Below are 22,509 nucleotides of genomic sequence, written 5' to 3' on the forward strand. Positions count from 1 at the left end.
CTTCATTAGTATCACAGTCGGTTACAATAACATTTTTAGGATTGTTTCGATAATTATTTGGTCTGGGACAATCACATAATCTTTCATCATTTTCTTCTTCAGTTAATAGACAACCACAGTCCCATTCAAATAAATTATTTTTTAAAAGATAAGGATCTATAACATTTTGTAATTTATCAATGACATGATTTTTATATTCATCGCTAACTATTTGATCAAGTTTTGATTTAATAACATTTCTTCTTTTAAGAACTTTCTTATATGAATTTTTGTCTGGATTCATTATTTCTCCTAAAGTGCTAGATAATTTTGACATAATCATTCTATCTACCTTTCTATTAACCATCTATATATAATATACTTATAGAAAAAAATCTTTAAAAAACACACGTAAAATTTAATACAGCTCTTCTTCTTTTTTACTTTTATATCCGTTAAGTTTAAATTCCTTCATATGCATTTCAAGAGGTGTTGAATAATTTTTTTCTTTCTGCATTTCTAATAGTATTGTAAAAATATCCTGAATAACTTTTTTCTCTTCTTCTTTATTTACTTTTCCAATCCGTGCTTTTGTTATAAGTTGTTTTATTTTGTGGTGATGTGATTTTAAAAAAAAATTCTTGTCGTCAAGTTTTAGTCTGTTAGTAAATATGGTAATTACTGATGGAACAGCGCCAGCAACTGCTACAAATATAGGAATAGTTGGAACAAGTGCTAATGCAGCTGAGCAACCAAAAACACCTGCTGTAATATATAACCCAGTACTTACTCTCCCACAAAATTTATAACTTTTTCTGTAAGCAGCAGCTAGTTTAGTTAAGTGAATAATTAATTGATCTATTGTTTCTATTCCATTATTATTAGAAATAAGATTTTTATTACTCATTTATATAATTAAACTTTTTATTTTCTAAATTAAATTTGTTCCAATTCACTAAATGGTACCCAACTATTAAATTTTTCATTGTAACCTTTCCATTTTACTAAAGCTTGTTTTTTCTTATAGTCTCGTCTAATAACTTTTTCTATTCTAAAAACTTCTTGTGTAGTAGGTAAAAGTTCTTGTCCGTAAAATGAACCTTGAACTATTTCATCATTTAAATCTTTAATAGTGTATGTTCTGGGATTTGTATTATTAATTTTATAAATTATAAATATTTCCTCTGTCCAGTTTGGTGTATATCCTTTTTCAAAATGTCTTTTAAGTTTGCTTAAACGAACTCGATCACCAATTTTAAATTTTGCTTTGCTCTTTGGTATCTTTAAATCACCATATAAATTAAAGTAAACAGTACCTTTATTTAAGTTTTTACTAGCTTCGGTTGGTGTCATTTTTATACTAGAATGTTTTGTTTTGTTATATTTATCAACCATATCCTGCAAATTATTTAAATAAGTATAAGTATTATTTGCTGTAAAATATTTCCACATTATTCTTTTTAAACTTCTATTAAATCTTTCAATAACTACAGCCTTTCCTTCATTAAATGTATGGTACATATTAATTTTATTTTTATTCAAAAATGATTCAAACTTTTTATTATAAAATTCTTTTCCTTCATCTACCCATAAATTTACTGGTAATCGTCCTTCTAAAATTATTTTTTCAAATGCTTCAGTAACAGATTCTCCAGTTTTATTCTTTAATGGAATAACCCAAGCATATTTACTAAATATATCAATAACAGTTAACAAGTACTTTACTCCTTTATTATATTTTAAAAAAGCTTGCATGTCAACTAAATCAGCTGACCAAGTATCATCAATATCATTAACTATCACTCTTCGTTTCCTAAATTTTCTTTTAATTGGTTTGTGTAATTCTTCTGCTAATTCATCGCTCCATGTGATTCCGGGGGTATACTCTACCTCCTTTTCCCGTTTTTTGACTTTTGTTTTTGTCCCAACCCAAGTGTGTATTTCGTTTTAATTATAGGTTTCACAACTAAATGTTTTGCAATCTTTTCTCCAAATGTTTTTGATTTAGTTTTATTTAAATTGGAAAGCATTTGCTTATCACATGTACCCTTTTTTACATCGCTGTCATAGCAAAAATCATGGTCCATACATACTGCATCCAGTTCATTGACAGGGGGTCCATTATCTAGGGGATTTCCTGGCCCACAATAATTATATCCTGGAAGTGTTAAACCTTTCTTAGGTAATAAAGGTAACATTGCTTTGTGAATATCTAAATTACCTCCTGTACTTTTAACAAACTTTGATTTCATCTTTCCACAAGATGAACAGGTAGCTTTTATCATTTTTCTCCCGTTTTTTGTTGTAACATAATGAGGATTTATATTATCAGTAAATTTTCTTTCTTTCAAACAATATATTTTATTCTGTAAACTCATTTATATCATATGTATTTAAAACTTTTTAGTTGGTTTTTAATTGGGTTTAAAACCTGTGGATTTTAAATTGTCCGGCATTGGTCAGTTCGGACCGAGGGTCAAAAGGTCAAATGGGGTCAGATGTCTCAAAACAAACAATTACTATACTACTAAGGTGATTAATTTTCACCTTGTCATACACCAACATTACAATTGAAAAAATCAGAGCATTTTCCATTCGAAAAAATACATGACTTAGCACTATAATACATGTTTTGGACGGTTTGCAAAAATTTACCATTTATATTTTCTCTGATCAATTTGGCCCAAAGACCCTGCCTCCATATTGTATCAAAGGCACTCTTTAAATCAATAAATGCACAAAAAAGAGTTTTCTTGCTATTACGTAGAATATCAATAAGAGATGATAGTACAAACATATTATATACAACCCTTTCCGAAACCCTGCTTGATATTCATTGATGATATCTTTTTCAACTATGTATCACATATGTATGCACAAACATCTCAAGGGAGGTAAATGGCATAATCATCAATAATGCACTGCCCGGGAGTATTTCCCCTGTGTACAAAGTTACTACGTAAGCAATACATGTATAAGACCTAAAAAAAAAATCTTTGTTTCCGGTAACATGCTAAAAAAAATTAGGGTATGTAGGTCGGATTTTTTTTGGTGGTGGTGGTTAGTGTATGTGTGTGTGTGGGGGGGGGGGGGGGGGGGGGGGTTATTAAGTGAAACGTTTCGGAAATTATTTTTGTGTCAAAAAATGAATACAAATACGGGGGTTATGCTTTTAGAGCATCAGTAAGTTGATTTCTAACATCACTGACCATGTTTAAGGCATAAAAAGTGCATTTTTGAAAAAAATATTCTCCAAGGCCATAAAAACATTTAGGGTCGGGCCAAAAATTTAGGGTATACCGGAAACAAACATTTTTTGCCATTTATTTTCCACATACTAACCGCTAATGAAATAGATATCGTACTTTATATACAAAACATTAAACTCAGTCCGAATATCTGACTCCACGTTCAAAAGGTCAAGCTAAATGTGTAGTTATATCCTGATGAAGATATTACACTTCCTTCTTTTTACGCTACCTTGAACATACTATTTTTGGTTGGGTAAAGCTATTACTATTTTTAACTGTATCGGGTGATGTTTTGTTTGTTTGATTGTTTTAATTTTCGGATGTTGAATTACTGAAAGACCCCTGATCCTGTGAGTAGATTTTTTCTCATGTTCCATCTTTTCAGAATTATCACGGTTCTTCACCATTTAAACCGTGCAGTCTCCTACGGGACTGTGTCTAGATGAGTATTAAAGGACGAGTTTATATGCTTTAAAACTCAATGTATTTTGTATACCTCCCTCTCTCTCTCTCCCCTCTCTCTCTGCTTCTCCTCTCCACCCCTTTCAACGGAAGCAACATCGCAAGAACGCTCAACATTAATTGTTGAATTAATATGGGTTAGCGTTTCTATCAATACTTGAAAGCTTCATTATACCAGGAGGATCCCGTTTTTACCAGAGCATACATGAAAGGAAATAGTCGTGACTTCTCTAGTTATCTAAGCTAAAATATATGACACTTTATTTGGTAATATCAAAAATAGAAATTTACTAGTTCAGCTAGTGAAGTTATCTAGGTATATACATAAATTCTACGACTTTACTTATTGATTAAAAACTAGATACTGACACCCACTAGTAAGTTAAAGGTGGTCAATCACATTTAAGCAATAAACTCGAAAAAGATCCTTTGGAAGCAAAGAATGCAACCAAGAAAAATAATAGCAGACTCGGTTTGATTGAGTCTGTTCACAAGAGGTAATGACATGTGCAACACCTCTCATGCCCCCCCAGCACACTTTTTAATATTTTTCATGTTTGTGTATTCTGTTGGAGGTTTATTTAATGAACCTAAAAGACCAATTACTTATATTTGGGTCTCTATTAGAAACGCATCTTTTATTAATTTAAGATTTTTGTAATTACTCCCCTTTGATATGAAAGTACATGTATTAAAAAGGTGTACTGTTTCATTCAATTTCATTATAATTTCAAGTTTTAAATTTGCATTTGACAGATATTAAGATATTTCAACAATATGAACCAAAACGCGGGTTTTCAGATAGTGTTTAGTTTCTGAAATCACCAGTTTCCATTTTATCCTGGTTGCGCAACCAGGATAGGAAAAGGGAGGTAATAATAAGTTTACAAACTTGCATTTCCTATTAATTTCAGCTAAATATATATTTGTTAATGTAAATCTTTGACAAATATACTTCAATGGTTTTTATATATTTATATCATTCCTGAGGCAAAGTATTTAAACATTTAACTCTATAGTGGAAGGGCATTCAGGATAGGAAAATCAAATTTTAACAATACTCCCGGTGACAATCTAACCTGTATAAAGCACACAGCAAACACAAGTTAGTGTAAAATATCATTTGTTAAACTTTCGAACAAATCCATTACTTAATCAAAATCAGATCAATCACCTTTAAACTGTGTATTTCATTTTTGTGTTGTGTTTTTTTCCTCAAGGACACAAAATTTTGGGACGACCTTGTCAGACGTGATGAAATCTGAGATGAACATTTACTGGATATCGCATTATAGGCAAATGAGACAGTAATCCGGATAGAAGTTGCGTGTTAAATAACCGGCAACATATTATGTGAAACCACATATCGTGCGATGAGAGCGAAAGAGGTTTAAGAGCCTATAAATATAGTAGCAGATAGACTTTCACCCCTGAAATAAGTCACTAAGTTAATGAATCCGCTCAGGTGTCTTTAAATTTCTCACAAAACCAAGGACTTTTTACATCTTAAATTATAAATGTATAACAAAAAACGTTTATTTAACAACTCTAAGACGTTTCACACAAACACGACTCTGCAGAAGGAAAGTATGTGAAAATGCTGTCAAAAAGTTTAAGATAGACTTTAAAATGAAATTTTGGTTAAAATCAAGATTTTAAAAGTAGTATTTCGTATCTCCCCCTCCACCACGCACACACGCGCACGCGCGCACGCACACATTGAGCTAAACAACCTAAACAAAAATATCCGTGGTTCACAATAAAAACAGCAAAAATATAAAAAAGTAAACAATATAAACACCTAAACATTATCTCGTGCAATTGTCGACATTTTTAGGTTTACAAGAAAAAACAACACTACCTTATCTTGTTCAATAGTTTACTTTTTTATTTAACATGAAAGTAACGCTACATAATCATGTAACTTAGTTTTCAAGGGAGCCCATCCTAAATCATCTTGATAAACTGTTGCATTTTTAGTCGACAATGAAAAATTTGTCACAATGCGATTCTAGTATACTATTTAAAAGACTCTTTAAGCAGGAAATACCACGAAGCACTATTTCTAAAAGCAAGATATTCAAAATGAATTAAAGAACAGGAAGGTTAAACGAAAATTTTAGATGTGATAAGATACTGGAAATAAATTTAGAGATGTGAGGGTAAATGCAAAAAGTACGATGTTGCTGCACTCAAAAAACCAATACAGTTTTCACACAACCTAAGGCAATCCTCCATTGGACATTAACCCTATCCCTGCTAAATTTCTATAATGAACTCGTCCATCTTTCAATTTGGACAGTACCATTAACTGTAAAAAGGGGTGCTTACCAAAAAGATACTGACTGAATGGCGAACAGTGCAGACCATGATCAGACTGCACGGATGTGCAGGCTGATCTTGGTCTGCACTGGTCGCAAAGGTAGAACCACTTGCCGCCAGCAAGCTAAGGGTTAACTAATTTTCAACAATATACAATATGTATGGGTAATCATACGCACTTCTGGCAAGTGTTTCATTTACATAGAAACACAACAAAACGGAAAATGTGATAAAAACTGAGAAACTTAACTCTTATAGAAAGTTTCTATTAAGGCATAAGCTTATATACTTATCTTGTAGTTTAAAAAATATGATTTACCCAACCAATCCACAGATACAGCAGATGACTGAGACATTGACATTGCAGTAACTGTTCATAGGTCGGCTTCATCCTTAACTATCATTAGGTATCATTACAAAACTTATACATAAATGTATATCATATATTCATAACCGGTTACTCATATATTTTAAGACGTCACGGCTATTTACTTACATAACGACTAGGTAGTTTAAAAACATCCTGCTGGTGTAATAAAAGTATCGACTGTTGAAATACACCCGACATAGTTTAATCTTGAACGTACTTATGACCTCTCCTCTGTCGTTGAAAAGATGGAAATTCGAAACAGATAGAGATAGATGAACAAAATACATTGAGCGAAAAACGCATATAACATCGTTCTGTAAGTACAAATGTAGAAGTAATTTAGATTTTGACTTTAGAATTCACAATATCACTTTAAATTACCGTACCTGAAACTAAGTTTCAAGTCAGGAATTACATGTATAGTTGTTTGTATTTTACTATTCCAAAGCTGTGTGAAGCCTTTTCTTTTAATATTTAGTTTAAGGTATTAGATCACTAATAGAGAACCTCCTTTTTGAAGAGTATTCAATTCCTACCACAAACCTACTTTTACTGCAATTCTTAAGGGAGGTGAGGGGGGGGGGGGGGGGGGGGGGGGGCGTAGGTTCAAGCCCTACTGGGACCAAATTATTTTTTCCTTATTTTCCTTTTTTTCTAGTAAGTTTTTACTTCTTTCAGGACTTATTATTGATTTCTTGTACAAAAATGGAAAAAGATGAATCTTATAAGCGACTGCTTGGTGTTCAAAGTAAATTTACTACTTAAACAGAAGGGGTAGAGTTACACATCTTTAAAAATATTGAGTTACACGCGGTAAAAGTTCTCTATTTTGCTTTCACTCTTAGATTATATATTGTGGAAGAAATTTAGGTAGGTTTTACGTCTGCCCTAAGGTTATTTTTAAACGGAGTAAGCAAAATTCAAAACAGAAACATAGCATTCGACCTTATTTTTTCAGAGCTGAAGTATGAATTCTGTCTCATTAAATCCGTTTACTTGAGGCACCATAGAAAAAATTGATATTGACATTTTTATTTTGTGTTTTATAATTGTTTACCAATAGTTTGATGTTTCTTTTATTAAAATTAATGGTAAAATGAGTTCTCTGCAAACGTTTTGGATAGTGACTATCACTTTGAAATTTGTCTCTACTTGAGCTTGAGCAGATACCATAAGTTATACAAAATTTATAAAAAACGGCAAGGTAAAAGTTGTTTAAAAATTGCAAAATAGTGCAAAACACGGTTACCTTTCAGAATATACCAAGCAAAGGCCATTTTGTAAACATTACTATTAGTGATCTAGTACCTTAAATAAGGCGAATATATGCCAAAAAACTAGCATTTTTGTATTGCAGTAATCCATATTGGACTATATACATTTCGATTTCTAGAAAACAGTCTCGTTGGTGATTGCACTGTTTCAGCGATTAAAAATGTGAAAATCCTAGAAACATACCGAAAAGAAGAAGTAACATAATTTAGTAATGTTGTTTATAGGGCTTATCAGTTAGGTATTATTCATTTCCACTTTTAACCAGATTGGTAAAGATTGTTTTTCAACAGAAAAAAATATAATCAACCCAAAGCCCCTCACCTTTATGTAACGAGACCATGTGCTACGCTTTCTCGAGGAAGTATTGGCTTGTGTACTCGTTTGATAAGTCAAAACAGAAATTTAAAGTATATTATATCAGATGTTTCTGATACTAAAACACTAAAATCAGGTTATGTCGGTATACTAGTATATACATTCGGTAGTAATATCTTCAGCAGAACAATGTAATAACAATCTAAATGTAAAGCCAAACTTCAAAAATGTAAAAAAATGCATCCTTGCTGTCCTTTTCTACAATGTATAAAACAGTCCTAGACATCTGTTATAATTCTTGCTTTAATATTATAAAATATTTAGAAAATAATTTATAAGGCGTACTGGAAACTGAAAGGGAACCAAATGATAACAATATATATCTAAACTCAAATTAATTTCTCTACTAAGGACAACAATCAGGAATGACATAAATCCAGAATACTTTAGAAGATGCTGTAGAGAACAATTATTCTGAAAATGAGCCGCGCCATTAGAAAACCAACATAGTGCATTTGCGACCGGCATGGACCCAGTCTAGCCTGAGCTATCCATTCATTATTTGAATACTTACAGCTAATTTACCTTAGTCCAAATAAGATAAGATAAGATAAGAAATTTATTTATTATAGTGACATGTGTAACAACAATGATATGATACATACAAAAAAGAAACATGAAATTTACACCCGGCCCAATGGACATATATGTCACCTTATTTATAACGTACATGTATTTACAATTTTCACACCCTATAAACGACTGTTTTCCCCCTCTTCCTCTTGCGAGTGATCAAAACAATAAACAGACACGCAAAAGGTAAGAATCGTCTTCAAATTCATTATTTGGCGTTACACTGTATGTGTATTTAAGTTAAACGATAAGTCTAACATAAATATGTGTATATGATGTTATAATAGATGAAACTGACAGGTAATGTTTAAAAAATGTTGACTGATCACACTCATTGCATGAAAATTCACTCGACCAAGTCACGAAACTGACGATTCTAACATGGCTCGAATTGTTTTCCAGTTAAACAAAGAAAGAAAATCAAACGCAATATATCCGGGATAAACAACGGTTGACGCACGAACCGGTAAGAGAGATTATGACGTCCAATTTTGAGTAGTAGCCGCCTGACGTCCGATACATTACTCCTCTCGTAATGAATTCCAGCAATATTTTTGAAATATATCAAGTGCATGTCAGAATGAAAACAATCAAGGCCTTCTTGTGATTTATCGTCTAATTTACCACGGTTCATCATTCAGATGCTTCAGTATTTAATTCAGTTCAATTCCTACGCATCTGAACTCTGAACAGTTTGTTGAAAAACGTAGATTCGGGTGAGGGGGTTTATACACCATTGATAAATACACTTTAATTCCAATTTTCAATGTTAGTTATTAGAGATTTGTCTAGTGATGGAAAAAAGTCATCAAAGGATAATTTCTCTCATTCCTCTGGTCTAAAGTCACTTATAATTATAACTGTAAATATTTCATTTCTTATTTCTATGATCTGTCATTTTCAAAGTCCGAGCCAAAAGTAAAGAATTCCCCCCAAGTTCTGACCTAGGCTTATATACAAAAGCAGGTACCCTCCCATATTTGGAGTGTATCATAGTGATGAAAGAAAAAGATACCCCTAAATTTATGAGGATAACCGTTGACTGATGGTACCATCCCAAATATGGAGCAACCTCAAACTCTAACAGATCAGACATGTTTACGTGGTACATGATGACAACATGCCCTGATAAAATGATACCACTCCAGTCCCAAGCAATTATGAGGGTAACGGTGAATGACATCTCTAGTAGAAAGAGGTCAAAGTTTCACATCAGTAGAATCAATTAATAAATCAACTTTAATAAGACTAGCGCTAAATTTTTACAACACACCCCACCTTAGCTTCTTAATTGTCCCCAATTAAGTTTTAACATTAAAATTAAGTGACTACTGAGCCAGACTCTTGCTCTCAAAACTATGAAGAAGGTACATAAGAATTGAATACCTAAACTATATTATCACTGAAATTGCTCCTAAATTTATAAATGATAAGTGTCATGAATAGTAGCAAACATGCTATATTTTGTGTTTTAATAAAAACCATGATTTAGTTCGGAAGAACTATGTGACTAAAAAATTCTCAAATAGTATTACATGTAAAAGACTTTTATACTAATGTATGTATGAAACATTAAAAGTGTAAAAAAAAATCCCCAACTGTCCTAGTAAAACACATGTAAAAAAAAAATCCAGTGTTGAATTCAGTTCATCTATAAGGTGGGAATATATTTTGTAAGCACTTTCACACAATGTTTATTTCAACTCACACTAAGTCCTGGTGCCTTTATTTTTTTTACATTAACACAGTATGAGGGATAGAAATAGGCACAATTTTGATTAGTTTCTTTGATATGGTAGTGTCTTTACCATTTACTAATGTAAGTCCTGGTGCCTTTAATTTTTTTTAAAAATTAATTAGAAAAAAAAAGGGAATAGGCACAATTTTTGGATTTTTTTATGGCTAGGGTAGTCGTCCTTACCAAAGTTTAAGCCCTGTGTGCCAAGAGCATCAAATTTATACAACTATGATTTTAATAATGGCACAAATTTTCATATCTGAAAATGAAGCCCACAAATAAATCCATTTCGATACACCAAGGTGAATGGGATTATTATTACCAATGCAGCCACTAATTAAATCCATACAAAGAATATTTAATCCATTTGAATACACTTGGCTGAATGGGATTATTATTACCATTGCAGCCACTAATTAATCCATAAAACAGAATAATGAAATGAATAAGTACACACTTATAATCCGGACGATATAGTTAGCACTTAAAATCCAGAAGGAATATGAACTTAATCCAAAAAAATTAACATTTTTAAAATTTTTTATAACTATTGGGCACCATGTTGGTATGGTCGTATTGGGTCCTGTTCCTAGAACTTCTCCTCACTTGTTGACTGGTATTTGCCCCAGGCAGGTTTGGAAGCTTGCTGGAACCCTTTCATTTTTGATTTATGGTTATTTTCCTTAGATTCACCATGTTTGATGCCCAAGGGGTCGTTTTTTTTCCCATGGAAACGGTTTAAATTTCGTCATGATGCACTATTCTTGTTTTGCCTTTTGGGGGAAAGTCTTATCTCATACAAAAGGTTTTGGATCTTCTTGTTAATAACAAAAGGGCCCCCTTCCAAATATTAGGGTCAATTTTCTTGCTGTTCCTTTATGTCTAGACTTCTCTAAGCACAAAACTAACTGCCCTTTTATTTAAAATGTGTTTTTGAAATCCGGGTGTCATAATCACGCTTCTGTCTGACAGCATTCTTTTGCAAATTAGTTCGTGCTATATGATGCGCCTCTGTTAACTTCTTTGTAGTTGAATGGCATAGTCCATGACTTATTTTATTCTCTAAAATGCAGCCAAGTGAAACGTAAACCCGGGATAATAGTTTCGCGTCCATCTTTAAAATAATTTGGCGTGAATCCGGTCGCCTGGTGGACACATCCTCTGTATGGGAGGGTGATTAAATTAAGATTTTCATCCAGTTGTTTGATGGAGTTTACTAAGTAGATATCATATTTTGCAAAACTTGATTGAATCTTTTGGTCCACCATTTGCCTTGGCCTTACCACTAGTCCTAGTTTGATTAATTTCCAAAATCCGACAGACTTCACTGAACAACTTGGTTTGGTAATTTGTCCCTTGATCAGAATGTATGTCCAAACACATACCATATCTGGACAAAAATTCATATACAATCTTATGAGCAACGGTACTTGCTAGCTGATCTCTGGTTGCATAACACTCAGCCCACTTGGTAAATCCGCCCAATGACCACGATAATGTACCGATTTCCGGATTCTGTCTCATAAATGGTCCCATTATGTCTGTTTGTATACGATCCATAGGATTGCCGACTGTGTACTTGTTATGGTGCCCTCGGTATGTTTTTCGGCCTTTTCGGAATGCACACTTTTCACAACTTTGATATGCAACGGGAACGTATTCCTTCTTTTTACCAGTGTATTGAGATGTAATTTGAATAGGTCTTTGAAATTCCTAAATGTGCTCCAGTAATTGAATCATGACAAGATATCAAAAGTTCCTTATATAGTACTCTTGGCACTATCAACAAAGCCGAGGGTCCTTTTGCACTGACAATGTACTTTTTAAAAAACACTCCATCAATCAAGTTAACAGGTCATAATTTAGCCAAAAATTTCCCGCACACTTGGTAAATTCCCCTGCTACCTTATCTTCAGGGGTCGTCGTTTTCTCAAGCCACTGTATCACAATTCCTAAATCGGGTCTGCCTCTGTAATTTGGCCATTTTGACAGTGAACAATTAACTGTGTTAAACTTTTTGAGACAACCAAGTTAGATGTTGCGCTGCATCCTCGGATAATGCAACATGTTCATCCAGTATAGCATTTACGTCCTGTTCAACCCCTCCTCGTTATTGTCACCATAGTTGAAGCTATTTCCACTTTGTACACCATTTAAATCCAGACTATTAGGGAAATCGAAGTCGTTGAAACGCGATTTCGGAAGTACTTCCAGTCTGTTTTAACCCATGGAAAAGTGTATTGAAACAACCTATCAACTTCATGATTTGCAGCTGCATGAGCAAAAAAATACTGCTCCAAAATCCACTATTTTGAGCCTTCACTCTTTAATAGGGACTGGCCTACTCTGATTCCCAATATTAAAGTTTTTATCGAATAATGGAACAACGTCATTGAATTGTTAAAATCTGACCAGGAATCGTGTTTCTCAAACAAGTCTGACACCCTACAGGGTTTAAACTTTCAAGTATTGTATTCCATCATGCACTGACACTCCTCTGGTTCACATGGAATTCGGGGACAGGCTATCAGCATTGATATGCTTTTCCCACTACGATGTTCGATTTTAAAGTTATACTGTGACAAAACCTCTAGCCAGCGCGCCATTGATCAGTAGGTGACTAAACGACATTAACCCCCTAAACTTGAAAAAGTCAGTCCTTAATAAAAATCTCTACCCAACAGAAAGTGTCTAAACTGGGTTATAAATGTCACTACGCCCAACAGTTCCTTCTTGTGGCACAATAACGTCGTTGTGTTTTTTCAAATGATTTACTCGCCAAAAATAATTTGGTTTTTCAACATAATCCTGAACTGTATCGACCATTGCATTTGCGACAAGCAACCCCGCACGAGAAATTGCTACTATCAGTATTCACTATGAATAAGCCTTCCTCTTTTGGATATGCTAACACTTTCTTCGCCTGTCAATGCAGTTTTTAAGTCCATTTAAAAACACATCTGTTCTGGTCCCCAGATAAACGCTCGACCGGCCTCTGTTTTAAACGATTTAGTGGTGACCCCTAGCACTAAATCCCTTGAATAAAACCTGGGAAAAACTACAAAAACCTAAAAAACTTTGAGTTCGGTTAAATTCCGGCACAGGCCTTCTTTTTCAGCTTTAACTTTTCTTTTTGAAGGACGTATTCCAGAAATGTCAATTGTGTGACCTAATATATTTATGCGCTTTTGGAGTAGATGCACTTTCTTTGGGTTTTTAAATTTTAAGGTTTTTTTCCCCCAACTGGTTAAAATTTCATCTAACCTAAACAATGCCTGATCAAACGTTCGGCAAAAGTACAAATATCATCCATGGAAATAATCATTGTCCGCCATTGTTAAGTTCTTAAACACTATTCCATACACCCCTGGAAATTGTATGTGGCCCCTGTAAGGCCCTGTGGCATTTGTAACGTATTGATACAGACCCCCCCCTGTGGTGCCAATGCAGTCTTTTTACGATCTCTCTCATCCAATTCTATCTGTAAAAACCTGACAAAAGATCTAATGAACTGTAATAATTATTTCCTCCCAAACTTTCTAAACAAAATGTCAATTCTCGGCAATGGATAGGCACATTTTTACTTAGATCATTTAAACCCCTATAATCCACAACGACACGCACTCCTGCCTGCGGGTCCTTTTCCTTACAAAGCATAAAGGTGCAGACCATGGGCTTTACTTTCTTCAATTATTCCCCATTTCAAGTTGTTGTGGGAAAAATTTTTCTTCTTGGGGCCCTTTGAACGCTTTGGCACCGTCTAGGGGGTATTTTTACAGGTCGACATTTTCTGCCACCTCAATTGTATGTCGCACTAATGAAGTACGCCTAAATCTGTGGAGGAACTGGAAAAAAAGCATTTTTATGTTTCTCCAATAGACACTTCAATGCTTCTTTTTGGGCTCATTGAGATTTCAGAGGATCTATGGTACAAGTCCTTTAACCCACTACTCCTTTAGTCATGTCAAAATTTAAAGTCATTTTCACTTGTTTGGTATTATTGTCCAATATTTCACAGTCATTTAAATCGACATTTCTCTCATAAATCCTCTTGTTTAGTTTCATGTAAATATCCCAATAATGACCCTTTTTATAATTTCACTTTCTGTTAGAGGTGTTAACTAGCTAATGGGATTGAATCACCCTGAATTCTCTTTGGAGCAATGAGCACACTTCCCATCAAAACATTTTTAGCCGGTGTTTATTCTCTGAAGGGGAAATGATTTCCCAAAGTGAATAATTTTCACCGAAATTTATAGCCCCCCCAGGTATTACTGTTTCTGGGAAATTCGTGGAATTGTTACTCTTGACCTTGTGGTCACTCTGACTGCCCTCAAGGGAACTTTTTCAACTAGAGTTCTACACATTTTCCCATTCAATTTTAATCCTTTTAGCACTAAGTTGGTAATCATTTTCATACAAGAAGTCTAATCCAAATTTGTCCCCTCTTCATGAATAGGTTGCAATTAATACGTGTAATTAAAGTTTGACCCGATGCACTAAATGAAAATTCACATTGTCCATCTATGGCTAAAAAAACCATCATCCGCAACTTCAAACGTATTTAAGGGTCAACTTTACACACTCAGGTCGCACTCCTCTGGTTTCTATATTAATGCAGTTTGAAAAAATTGTTAGTACAGGCACCAGTATCTTTTGACTAAGTTCGCGCGCACAGTTGAAAAATATTTACAGGCAATATAATGGAAACACCATCCGATTTGCACTCCTACACTTAATAGTCTTAAATTCGACTTCACTGTTATTTACCAAATCTGGGCCGGTTGGCTTGGTCGAAGCTAGTTTTCCGACTGTTCCCCTTTCCCGAAGGTTTGCCTTACACTCGTCCCGCATAGTGCCAAACTGCTGGCATCTAAAACACTGCACATCTTTTCTTGGGCGTGATTTACTTTACGATCCCAGGCCCGATCTACACTTTTAACATTCAGCTGGTTCGCGAGATGATCAATCTTTTTGCCTATGTGGATTTCAGATCCCTACCAAATTCTTGCAGTCTTTCTTCTGTTACATAAGGTTCCTGCCCGTGTCCCAAAGTTCCTAATTTTTCGCCCCTCTCACGTCATCTCTGATGCGGAATAGTTGTCGAGCAATTCTCTTGCCTGATCGATAGTTTTTGGGGCCTGCTCCCAATGAACAAAGCCGCCTGAGAATCTGAAGTCCCTTAAGAAAGTGCCGAAGGTTTATGTTTCCCTCGTCTCGTTGTTGCGTGGGGGAACCTTTTATTACCAAAACCCCTTAACCTCTGCCACATATTCAGCCAACGATTCTTTTCCCCATTGTATTTCCGGTTTTTAACTCAGCCAGATAGAGGAAGTGGAGCGCTTTTCCTGAAATCGCATCGCCATAGATGATTTATCTTGCATAACTTGACAATTCGTCAGCTCCCCGTGCTTGAAAGCGTATTCCGCAGCATCACCGCGTAAACTGTTCTTAAGGCGGGAAAAAAACGTTCACTATTTTCCCACTTGCACGCATCAACCATAGCTTCAAATGGTGTTTAATGAAACTCTCCCAGGATGATTTGCCATCAAGATAATTTGCCTTTGGGAGAGGAACCTCGTATTTATCACGGCCTCTTGTTGATTTGCTGCCTTGTTTTATTGTGTTTTATTCGAAGCTGTGTCCTTTCATTGACTAAATTTCTTATCTGATTGTCTTTTTCCATAGAAATGTCATTGATTCGTTGTTGGTAACTGCGTACTAATTCATCTCTTTGTAAAGTACTTTCCTGGTTCATTTTGCGTAGTCTCTCACTTAAGGTCAAGTTATCAACTTCTGCGATTTAGTTTTTGTCTCAAAAGTTCAACTTCAGCTAATAATTGTTCATGACTATCATCGTCTTCAGTTGTGACAGAATCTTTTTCGTGTTGCTTTTTAGGTCCCTATTATCACTTAAATTTTCACCCACAAATATTTGAATAGAAATATTGTCCAAATTTCTTATAAGCACGTGTATAAGTCCATTTCCGTCGCTGCCACCAGTGTTGAAAAAAACGTAGATTCGGGTGAGGGGGTTTATACACCATTGATAAATACACTTTAATTCCAATTTTCAATGTTAGTTTATTATGAGATTTTTTTAGTGATGGAAATAAGTCATCAAAGGATAATTTTCTCATTCCTCTGGTCTAAAGCACTTTAATTAAACTGTAAATATTTCATTTCTTATTTCTATGATCTGGGCATTTCAAAGTCCGAGCCAAAAGTAAAAGAATTCCCCTCCCAAGTTCTGACCTAGGCTTATATACAAAAGCAGGTACCCTCCCATATTTGGAGTGTATCATAGTGATGAAAGACAAAGATTACCCCTAATATTTAGAGGATCCGTTGACTGATGGTACCATCCCAAATATGGAGCAAAACCCCTAACCTAACAGACAGACATGTTTACGATGGTACATGATGACAACATGCCTGATAAAAAAAAAAAATTTATACACACTCCAGTCCCAAGCAATTTTGAGGGTAACTGGTGAATGACATCTCTAGTAGCAGAGGTCAAAGTTTCACATCAGTAGAATCAATTAATAAATCAACTTTAATAAGACTAGCTGCTAAATTTACAACAAGTTGTAAATTAGACGATACACAACGCGAAGGCCTTGATTATTTGTTAAAGATCACGCCAAATTGATTTGTAATCCAATTATCCATGATGTTTTCTGTAATAAGCACGCATACTCCATAAATATATGTAAATAAAATGTTTCGTTTCTGTTGCGTTTTTGAATGAAAATAATTTTTATCTAGTCGGTGTAAAAATCATTTACTGTATGCCGACTTGCCAATTTTGATATTTGATCTGAATGCGTATTTGCGAGTGATACTGTATTCCATCTTGTGAGTACAATAGGCGATTTATGTCCTTAAAAGGCGTAAATGAAATAATAAATATGCATACAAAATAGTTCTTTTGATCAGTCGTCATGTTTATAATGTCATTTAATGTCGAACCCCCCCGTGCGATGCTTGTACTAATCCATTGGGGGTGGGGTGGAGTGTCTGTGACTCGCTATCCTACTTAATTAAATAATTAATTGAATGCTTCAGCGTCGTTTACATGCAAGTATTCAGTGTTGATTTTACACACATATACTATCATAAAATACGAATTAGAAACTGAATGTATATTCAGGGTCCCTACTATGTCATGCATGAAATTAGCCGTCGATTCCCAATGGAAATCATACGAAGAAATGTTACCTTACGATTTCAAAATATCGATGAGATAAGACAGGAGAGAACTATAGGTTGATCCCCGTCTGTCTGTCCGTCTGCAACAAAATGATCCTCTGATTTAAAAAAAAAAGTACTATTTCACCCGCAAAGATCCTGCGAATGGACGTATAAATAGAAAAAGATAACGAAAACATTATCTGAAAAGTCGATTAAGTCCTTATTAGTAATTCAGAGTTTACTTCATGGTAAATCAGTCAACAACATTCGAAAGTAGTATAGTAGTCGCAACTTGACCGCGATGGTTGACCTTAGGCTGATTATTCATATCGATTATTTCATTATAGTAATCAAGGGTGCTTAGGGTAGCCATGTATATTTATATTGAATAAGTTTGTATACATTGCAGTATCAAAGTAAATATACTTACATTTGATCAGTTAAAACGTTCAAATACACTAATTTTTATTTACATAAATTTATATTTCCTTTTTCTCGTGCAGCTGGTGTTTTTACGTACACTCCTTTTCAATAATAGGTTGTGCCTCATTATGTATTATAATACAAAGGTCAACCATCGGGGTCAAGTTGCGTCCACTATACAACTATTTTGTCACGAATGGCCTAATGGTTTAACTACCCGATTCCCTCTTTCTAGATAATAACATAAACATCGTTACAAATACCGTGCGCGAATAGTACAGCCGCCGTGTGTACTACCTGCCAAGATTTACCATTATTTCTCATGTTAGAAATAATTTACATTTGATAGTGATACGCACACACGCTGGGAATCTGTCCTTGTAGATTTGGTCGTTTTCATTGCTAGGCCATGTTCAATCCACTTCCGTTGTTTTAAAAATGGCGTGAGTTGTACCTCGTCTTTGTTTCAGTATGATCGGCAAATTCCGACATTTATATCGAAATCTGTATGTTATTTGGTAAGTATAAATGTATGAGAAATGATTATCAAATCACAGCGGGTAGTCGTGGGTAGTAAGTAGGCATTAGAGATACTGCCATATTTATGGCCGATAGAGAGCTAACAGGCTTTTCCTTTGATTTTATTTGGTGACCTAGTTTTTGACCCCACTTGACTTAGATTTAAAGGTCAGCTATAGATTATCAAGATCAATATTCTGACAAAGTTTCATTACGATATGGTCATAGATGTGGCCTCTAGAATGTTAACTTGCTTTTCCTTTGATTTGACTTGGTGACCAAGTTTTTGACCCATCTGACCCAGATTTGAACTCGACCTAAATATCATCAAAAACACATTTTGAAAAAAAAAAATAGTTTCATTAATAAATGGTCACAAATTTGGCCTCTAGAGTGTTAACTAGGTTTTCTTTTGATTTGAACTGTTTCAAGATTTTATTGAGGGTAATATTCAGACCAAGTTACATTAAGATTGGACCAAATTGTGATCTCTAGACTGTTAACAACCTTTTCCTTTGATTTGACCTGGTGACCTAGTTTTTGAGCCCAGACGACCCAATATCGAACTCTTCCAAGATGCTATTGAGAGTAACATTCTGACTAAGTTTCATTAAGATTGGTCCAAAAGTGTGACCTCTCATTGTTAACAGTCAAATTTAGTTTAGTTTCAATAAAATGTAAATATACCCTTCAAAGCAAGTCAGTCACTTTAAAATGCTGTTTTTCAACTTTTAGCTGTCAGTTTATTGTTTTGATCACTCGCAAGAGGAAGAGGGGGAATACAGTCGTTTATAGGGTGTGAAAATTATTTGTACTTGAATATCTAAGAATGGCGATTATAAAATTTGGAACAATCGTGGGATAAAACAATGAAATGAAGCTCCCCTATGAATGAAGACTTAATTAAATGAATTTTAGTTAATTATCAGTGATATGGATTAATAAGGCTTAGTATTAGGATAATTAATCGCACAATGTAGTGTACTTAATGAGAAGTTTTATCTGATGAAGTAATACTGGACAGATTATATTTATAGCATTAGTGTAACACCAACGTTAAATTGTAAAGGTGACTTTCTATATTAAATTATGTCTCTTATCGTTAACTATAGCTATATTACAGTTTATGATTGCAACGATTATCACAAAACGTACTACCATACATACATGTGCGAGTAACTAATATCTGACTCCCCATTCAAAATAAAGATCAAGCTCATGGGTCAGTGGCGAAGTGTAATTATATCTTGATGAAGTTATTCGACTTCCTTAATTTTACGCAACCTTGCACAAACAAGTTTCGGTTGGATAAAGTTCGAATATGTAATATGTGTAACTTTTTTGTAACAGGTTTTTGAGAGGAGTTTTCGTTTTTCAATTTTTGCTCCTTGGAATTTATGAAAAAGACACCTGATCGTGTGAGTAGATATTTTCTCATTTTACAATTTGAGCATCCGTCAGAATTGATTGTACTGATGAAAGTAATTAAATAACCCTGATCATGCTTGACACGAATGATTCTGCTTTTACATCCTGATTATGATCTGCACTGTTCGCCATTCAGTCAGTATTGTTTTGTTAAATACCCCTTTTGACAGTTAATGATTCTGTTCAAATTAAATGATGGACAAGTTCATTATAGAAATTTAGCAGGATATAGAGGTTAAAAGAAAACTACACTACAGCTTAGATGTCAAAAATAAGAACAACACATAGCTCAATGATGTCGTAGATATTGAATATTGTACTATTAAAATTTAAAATAAATGTGTACTTCCAATTGTTTTTTTCGCATGAGCAAAACCTCACCCGACAAATGGAGCACAACCATTTTCATATATAACCCATCCAGCGAATGTTTCCTCAACATTTACCACAGAACCTTGCCCAATTATTAGCGCATAACTTTTTGCTATAACGTTGTTTATACTTTCATACGGCTGTTCCGATTCTGAACGACATAAAATAATAATAATAATAATAATAATAAAAACAAACAAACGTTTTACTGATTTTAAGTTTCCTTGGACATGAGCGTAGTTGTGTCATCCTTTAAGGCGATACGTGAACGAGACAAATGTTTCTGGTTATAAAACCGACTCTTGAATGGGAGTGTGTTTATCTGCCTGTGTGTTTATCTGCCTTTTGTGCCACGTTCCAAAAGCACCCACCCTTTGCGTTTTGGAACGGAATGTCACGTTCCAAAAGCACCCACTCTCTTAGCTCAGTAGGTAGAGCGTTGGTCTACGAATCGCGGGGTCATGAGTTCGATCCTCGGGCGGGGCGTATGTTCGCCGGGACTATTTGATAAACGACATTGTATCTGAAATCATTAGTCCTCCACCTCCGCTTCGAGTGTGGGAGGTGTCGTGGGTTCGATCCCCGGCCGCGTCATACCAAAGACGTAAAAAATGGTACTAGTAGCTTCCTCGCTTGGCGCTCAGCATTTTGAGGATAGCGCTAGGACTGGTCAGCCCGGTGTCAGTATAATCTGACTGGGTGAGGTATCATGCCACGTGTCTACGGCGTGATATTCCAGTGAGGCAGCACTATAAAGTTGGGCATTGTGCTCACTGCTACAAGTAGACACCGTCGTTTATATGACTGAAAAATTGTTGAAAAAGACGTTAAACCCGAACACGCACACACACACACACACACACACACACACACACACACACACACACACACACACACACTGATTCATGCTGGGAAGTTGGCAGTTACTTGCAGAGAACAGTTTTATTATGGTACAGAATCCGGGAACACTGGTTATGCGCTAACTGCCCGCCGTTACATGACTGAAATACTGTTGGAAAAACGGCGTTAAACCCCAAACAAAAACAAACAAACAAACGTTCCAAAAATGCAGCCTCCCCAAAACGTTTGATATTTTTTTTTATATTTATCCTTTATCCTTGCTTTTATCATTTCGCTACTTTCTGTACTGTTTCTGATGCTGTTTCAATACGTCTTTTAAAACTGAGAATTATGTGCAAAGTTTAAGACATTAATATCATTAAATATTAAGTGCATTGAACAGTGACATAAAGTTTGATTTTGTGTACGTGCGGCGGAAAATTTGACATTATCTTTATATCGTACATTTGCTGGTATTATATGAAGATGGGTATCTTTATGCCTGTCTTTTCAATATCATATGCAAGCCTGATGCATTTTACACTACTTTATTTCAAGCTCGAAATTAATTTCATTGTGCAAACCAAGGCTCCTGTCATGGTAAGTATGGTTCAAATTCCCTTTGTGTGTGAATAATTTATGCTTCGTTTAACATCTTGTATGTTTTGTTTTGCAGTATAAATCATGGTAATGTCGAGATGGACGGGTGCTGGGTTACTTTTGGCTTTACAGATGTCCCATGTAGCTGCATATCCGGGGGGAGCCCCACAAACGGCATGTGATGACATGACGCCTAGACATGGTTTTGACGCCCAAAACGATACTACATCAATGTACGATATCAAACCGTCTGCTAGAACATATTGTCCAAAAAATGAAGTGAAAAGTAAGTTTTTTTTTTAATCTTTGTGATTGTTACCTCGTTATAGTTACGTGGATCATAATTGAGCCGCACCATGAGAAAACCAACATAGAACCTTTGCGGCCAGCATGGATCCAGACATGGTCAGGATCCATGCTTTTCGCTTTCAAAGCCTATTGCAATTAGAGAAACCGTTAGCGAATAGCATGGATTCTGACCAGACAGCGCGGATGCGCAGGCTGGTCTGGATCCATGCTGGTCGCAAATGTACTATACTGATTTTCTCATGACGCTGCTCAAAATTTTGTTTCTTTGTCTCGACTTTGATTGCATGCCAAACACTTTGAATTGTTCAAAGCGCCGAGTGTTACGAAAGACACCCTAATACAGGAAACTCGAGTAGTAATTTTAGTGTATTTTGTTTACATGGTGTGTCAGTTATAAGGATTTTATTAATTGCCTTCCATCCATTTAAAGTATGTTGGTTCACAATCATTGACTTAAAATGAACTATAAAATGAAA

General features: G+C 34.9%; 1 protein-coding gene across 5 annotated transcripts in view; it reads left to right on the forward strand.

Moving 5' to 3' along the window:
* The first annotated feature begins 3,439 nt into the window (after nucleotides 1-3,439).
* Nucleotides 3,440-22,509, forward strand: part of LOC128550077 (extracellular matrix protein A-like) — a 29,613-nt gene continuing 10,543 nt past the window's right edge. For 2 of the 5 annotated variants that reach the window (XM_053528184.1, XM_053528185.1), the window contains exons 1-2: nucleotides 19,755-19,902; nucleotides 21,801-22,010. In XM_053528184.1, the coding sequence (XP_053384159.1) occupies nucleotides 21,809-22,010 (202 nt within the window). In that variant the 5' untranslated portion in view covers nucleotides 19,755-19,902; nucleotides 21,801-21,808. Of the gene's footprint in view, nucleotides 3,581-6,627; nucleotides 6,701-19,754; nucleotides 19,903-21,800; nucleotides 22,011-22,509 lie in introns of those variants that run through there. The other 3 variants (XM_053528182.1, XM_053528181.1, XM_053528183.1) reach the window with 3 other exon arrangements.

The sequence above is a fragment of the Mercenaria mercenaria genome, chromosome 17 (genome assembly GCF_021730395.1).
Source record: "Mercenaria mercenaria strain notata chromosome 17, MADL_Memer_1, whole genome shotgun sequence".
Classification (NCBI taxonomy): domain Eukaryota; kingdom Metazoa; phylum Mollusca; class Bivalvia; order Venerida; family Veneridae; genus Mercenaria; species Mercenaria mercenaria.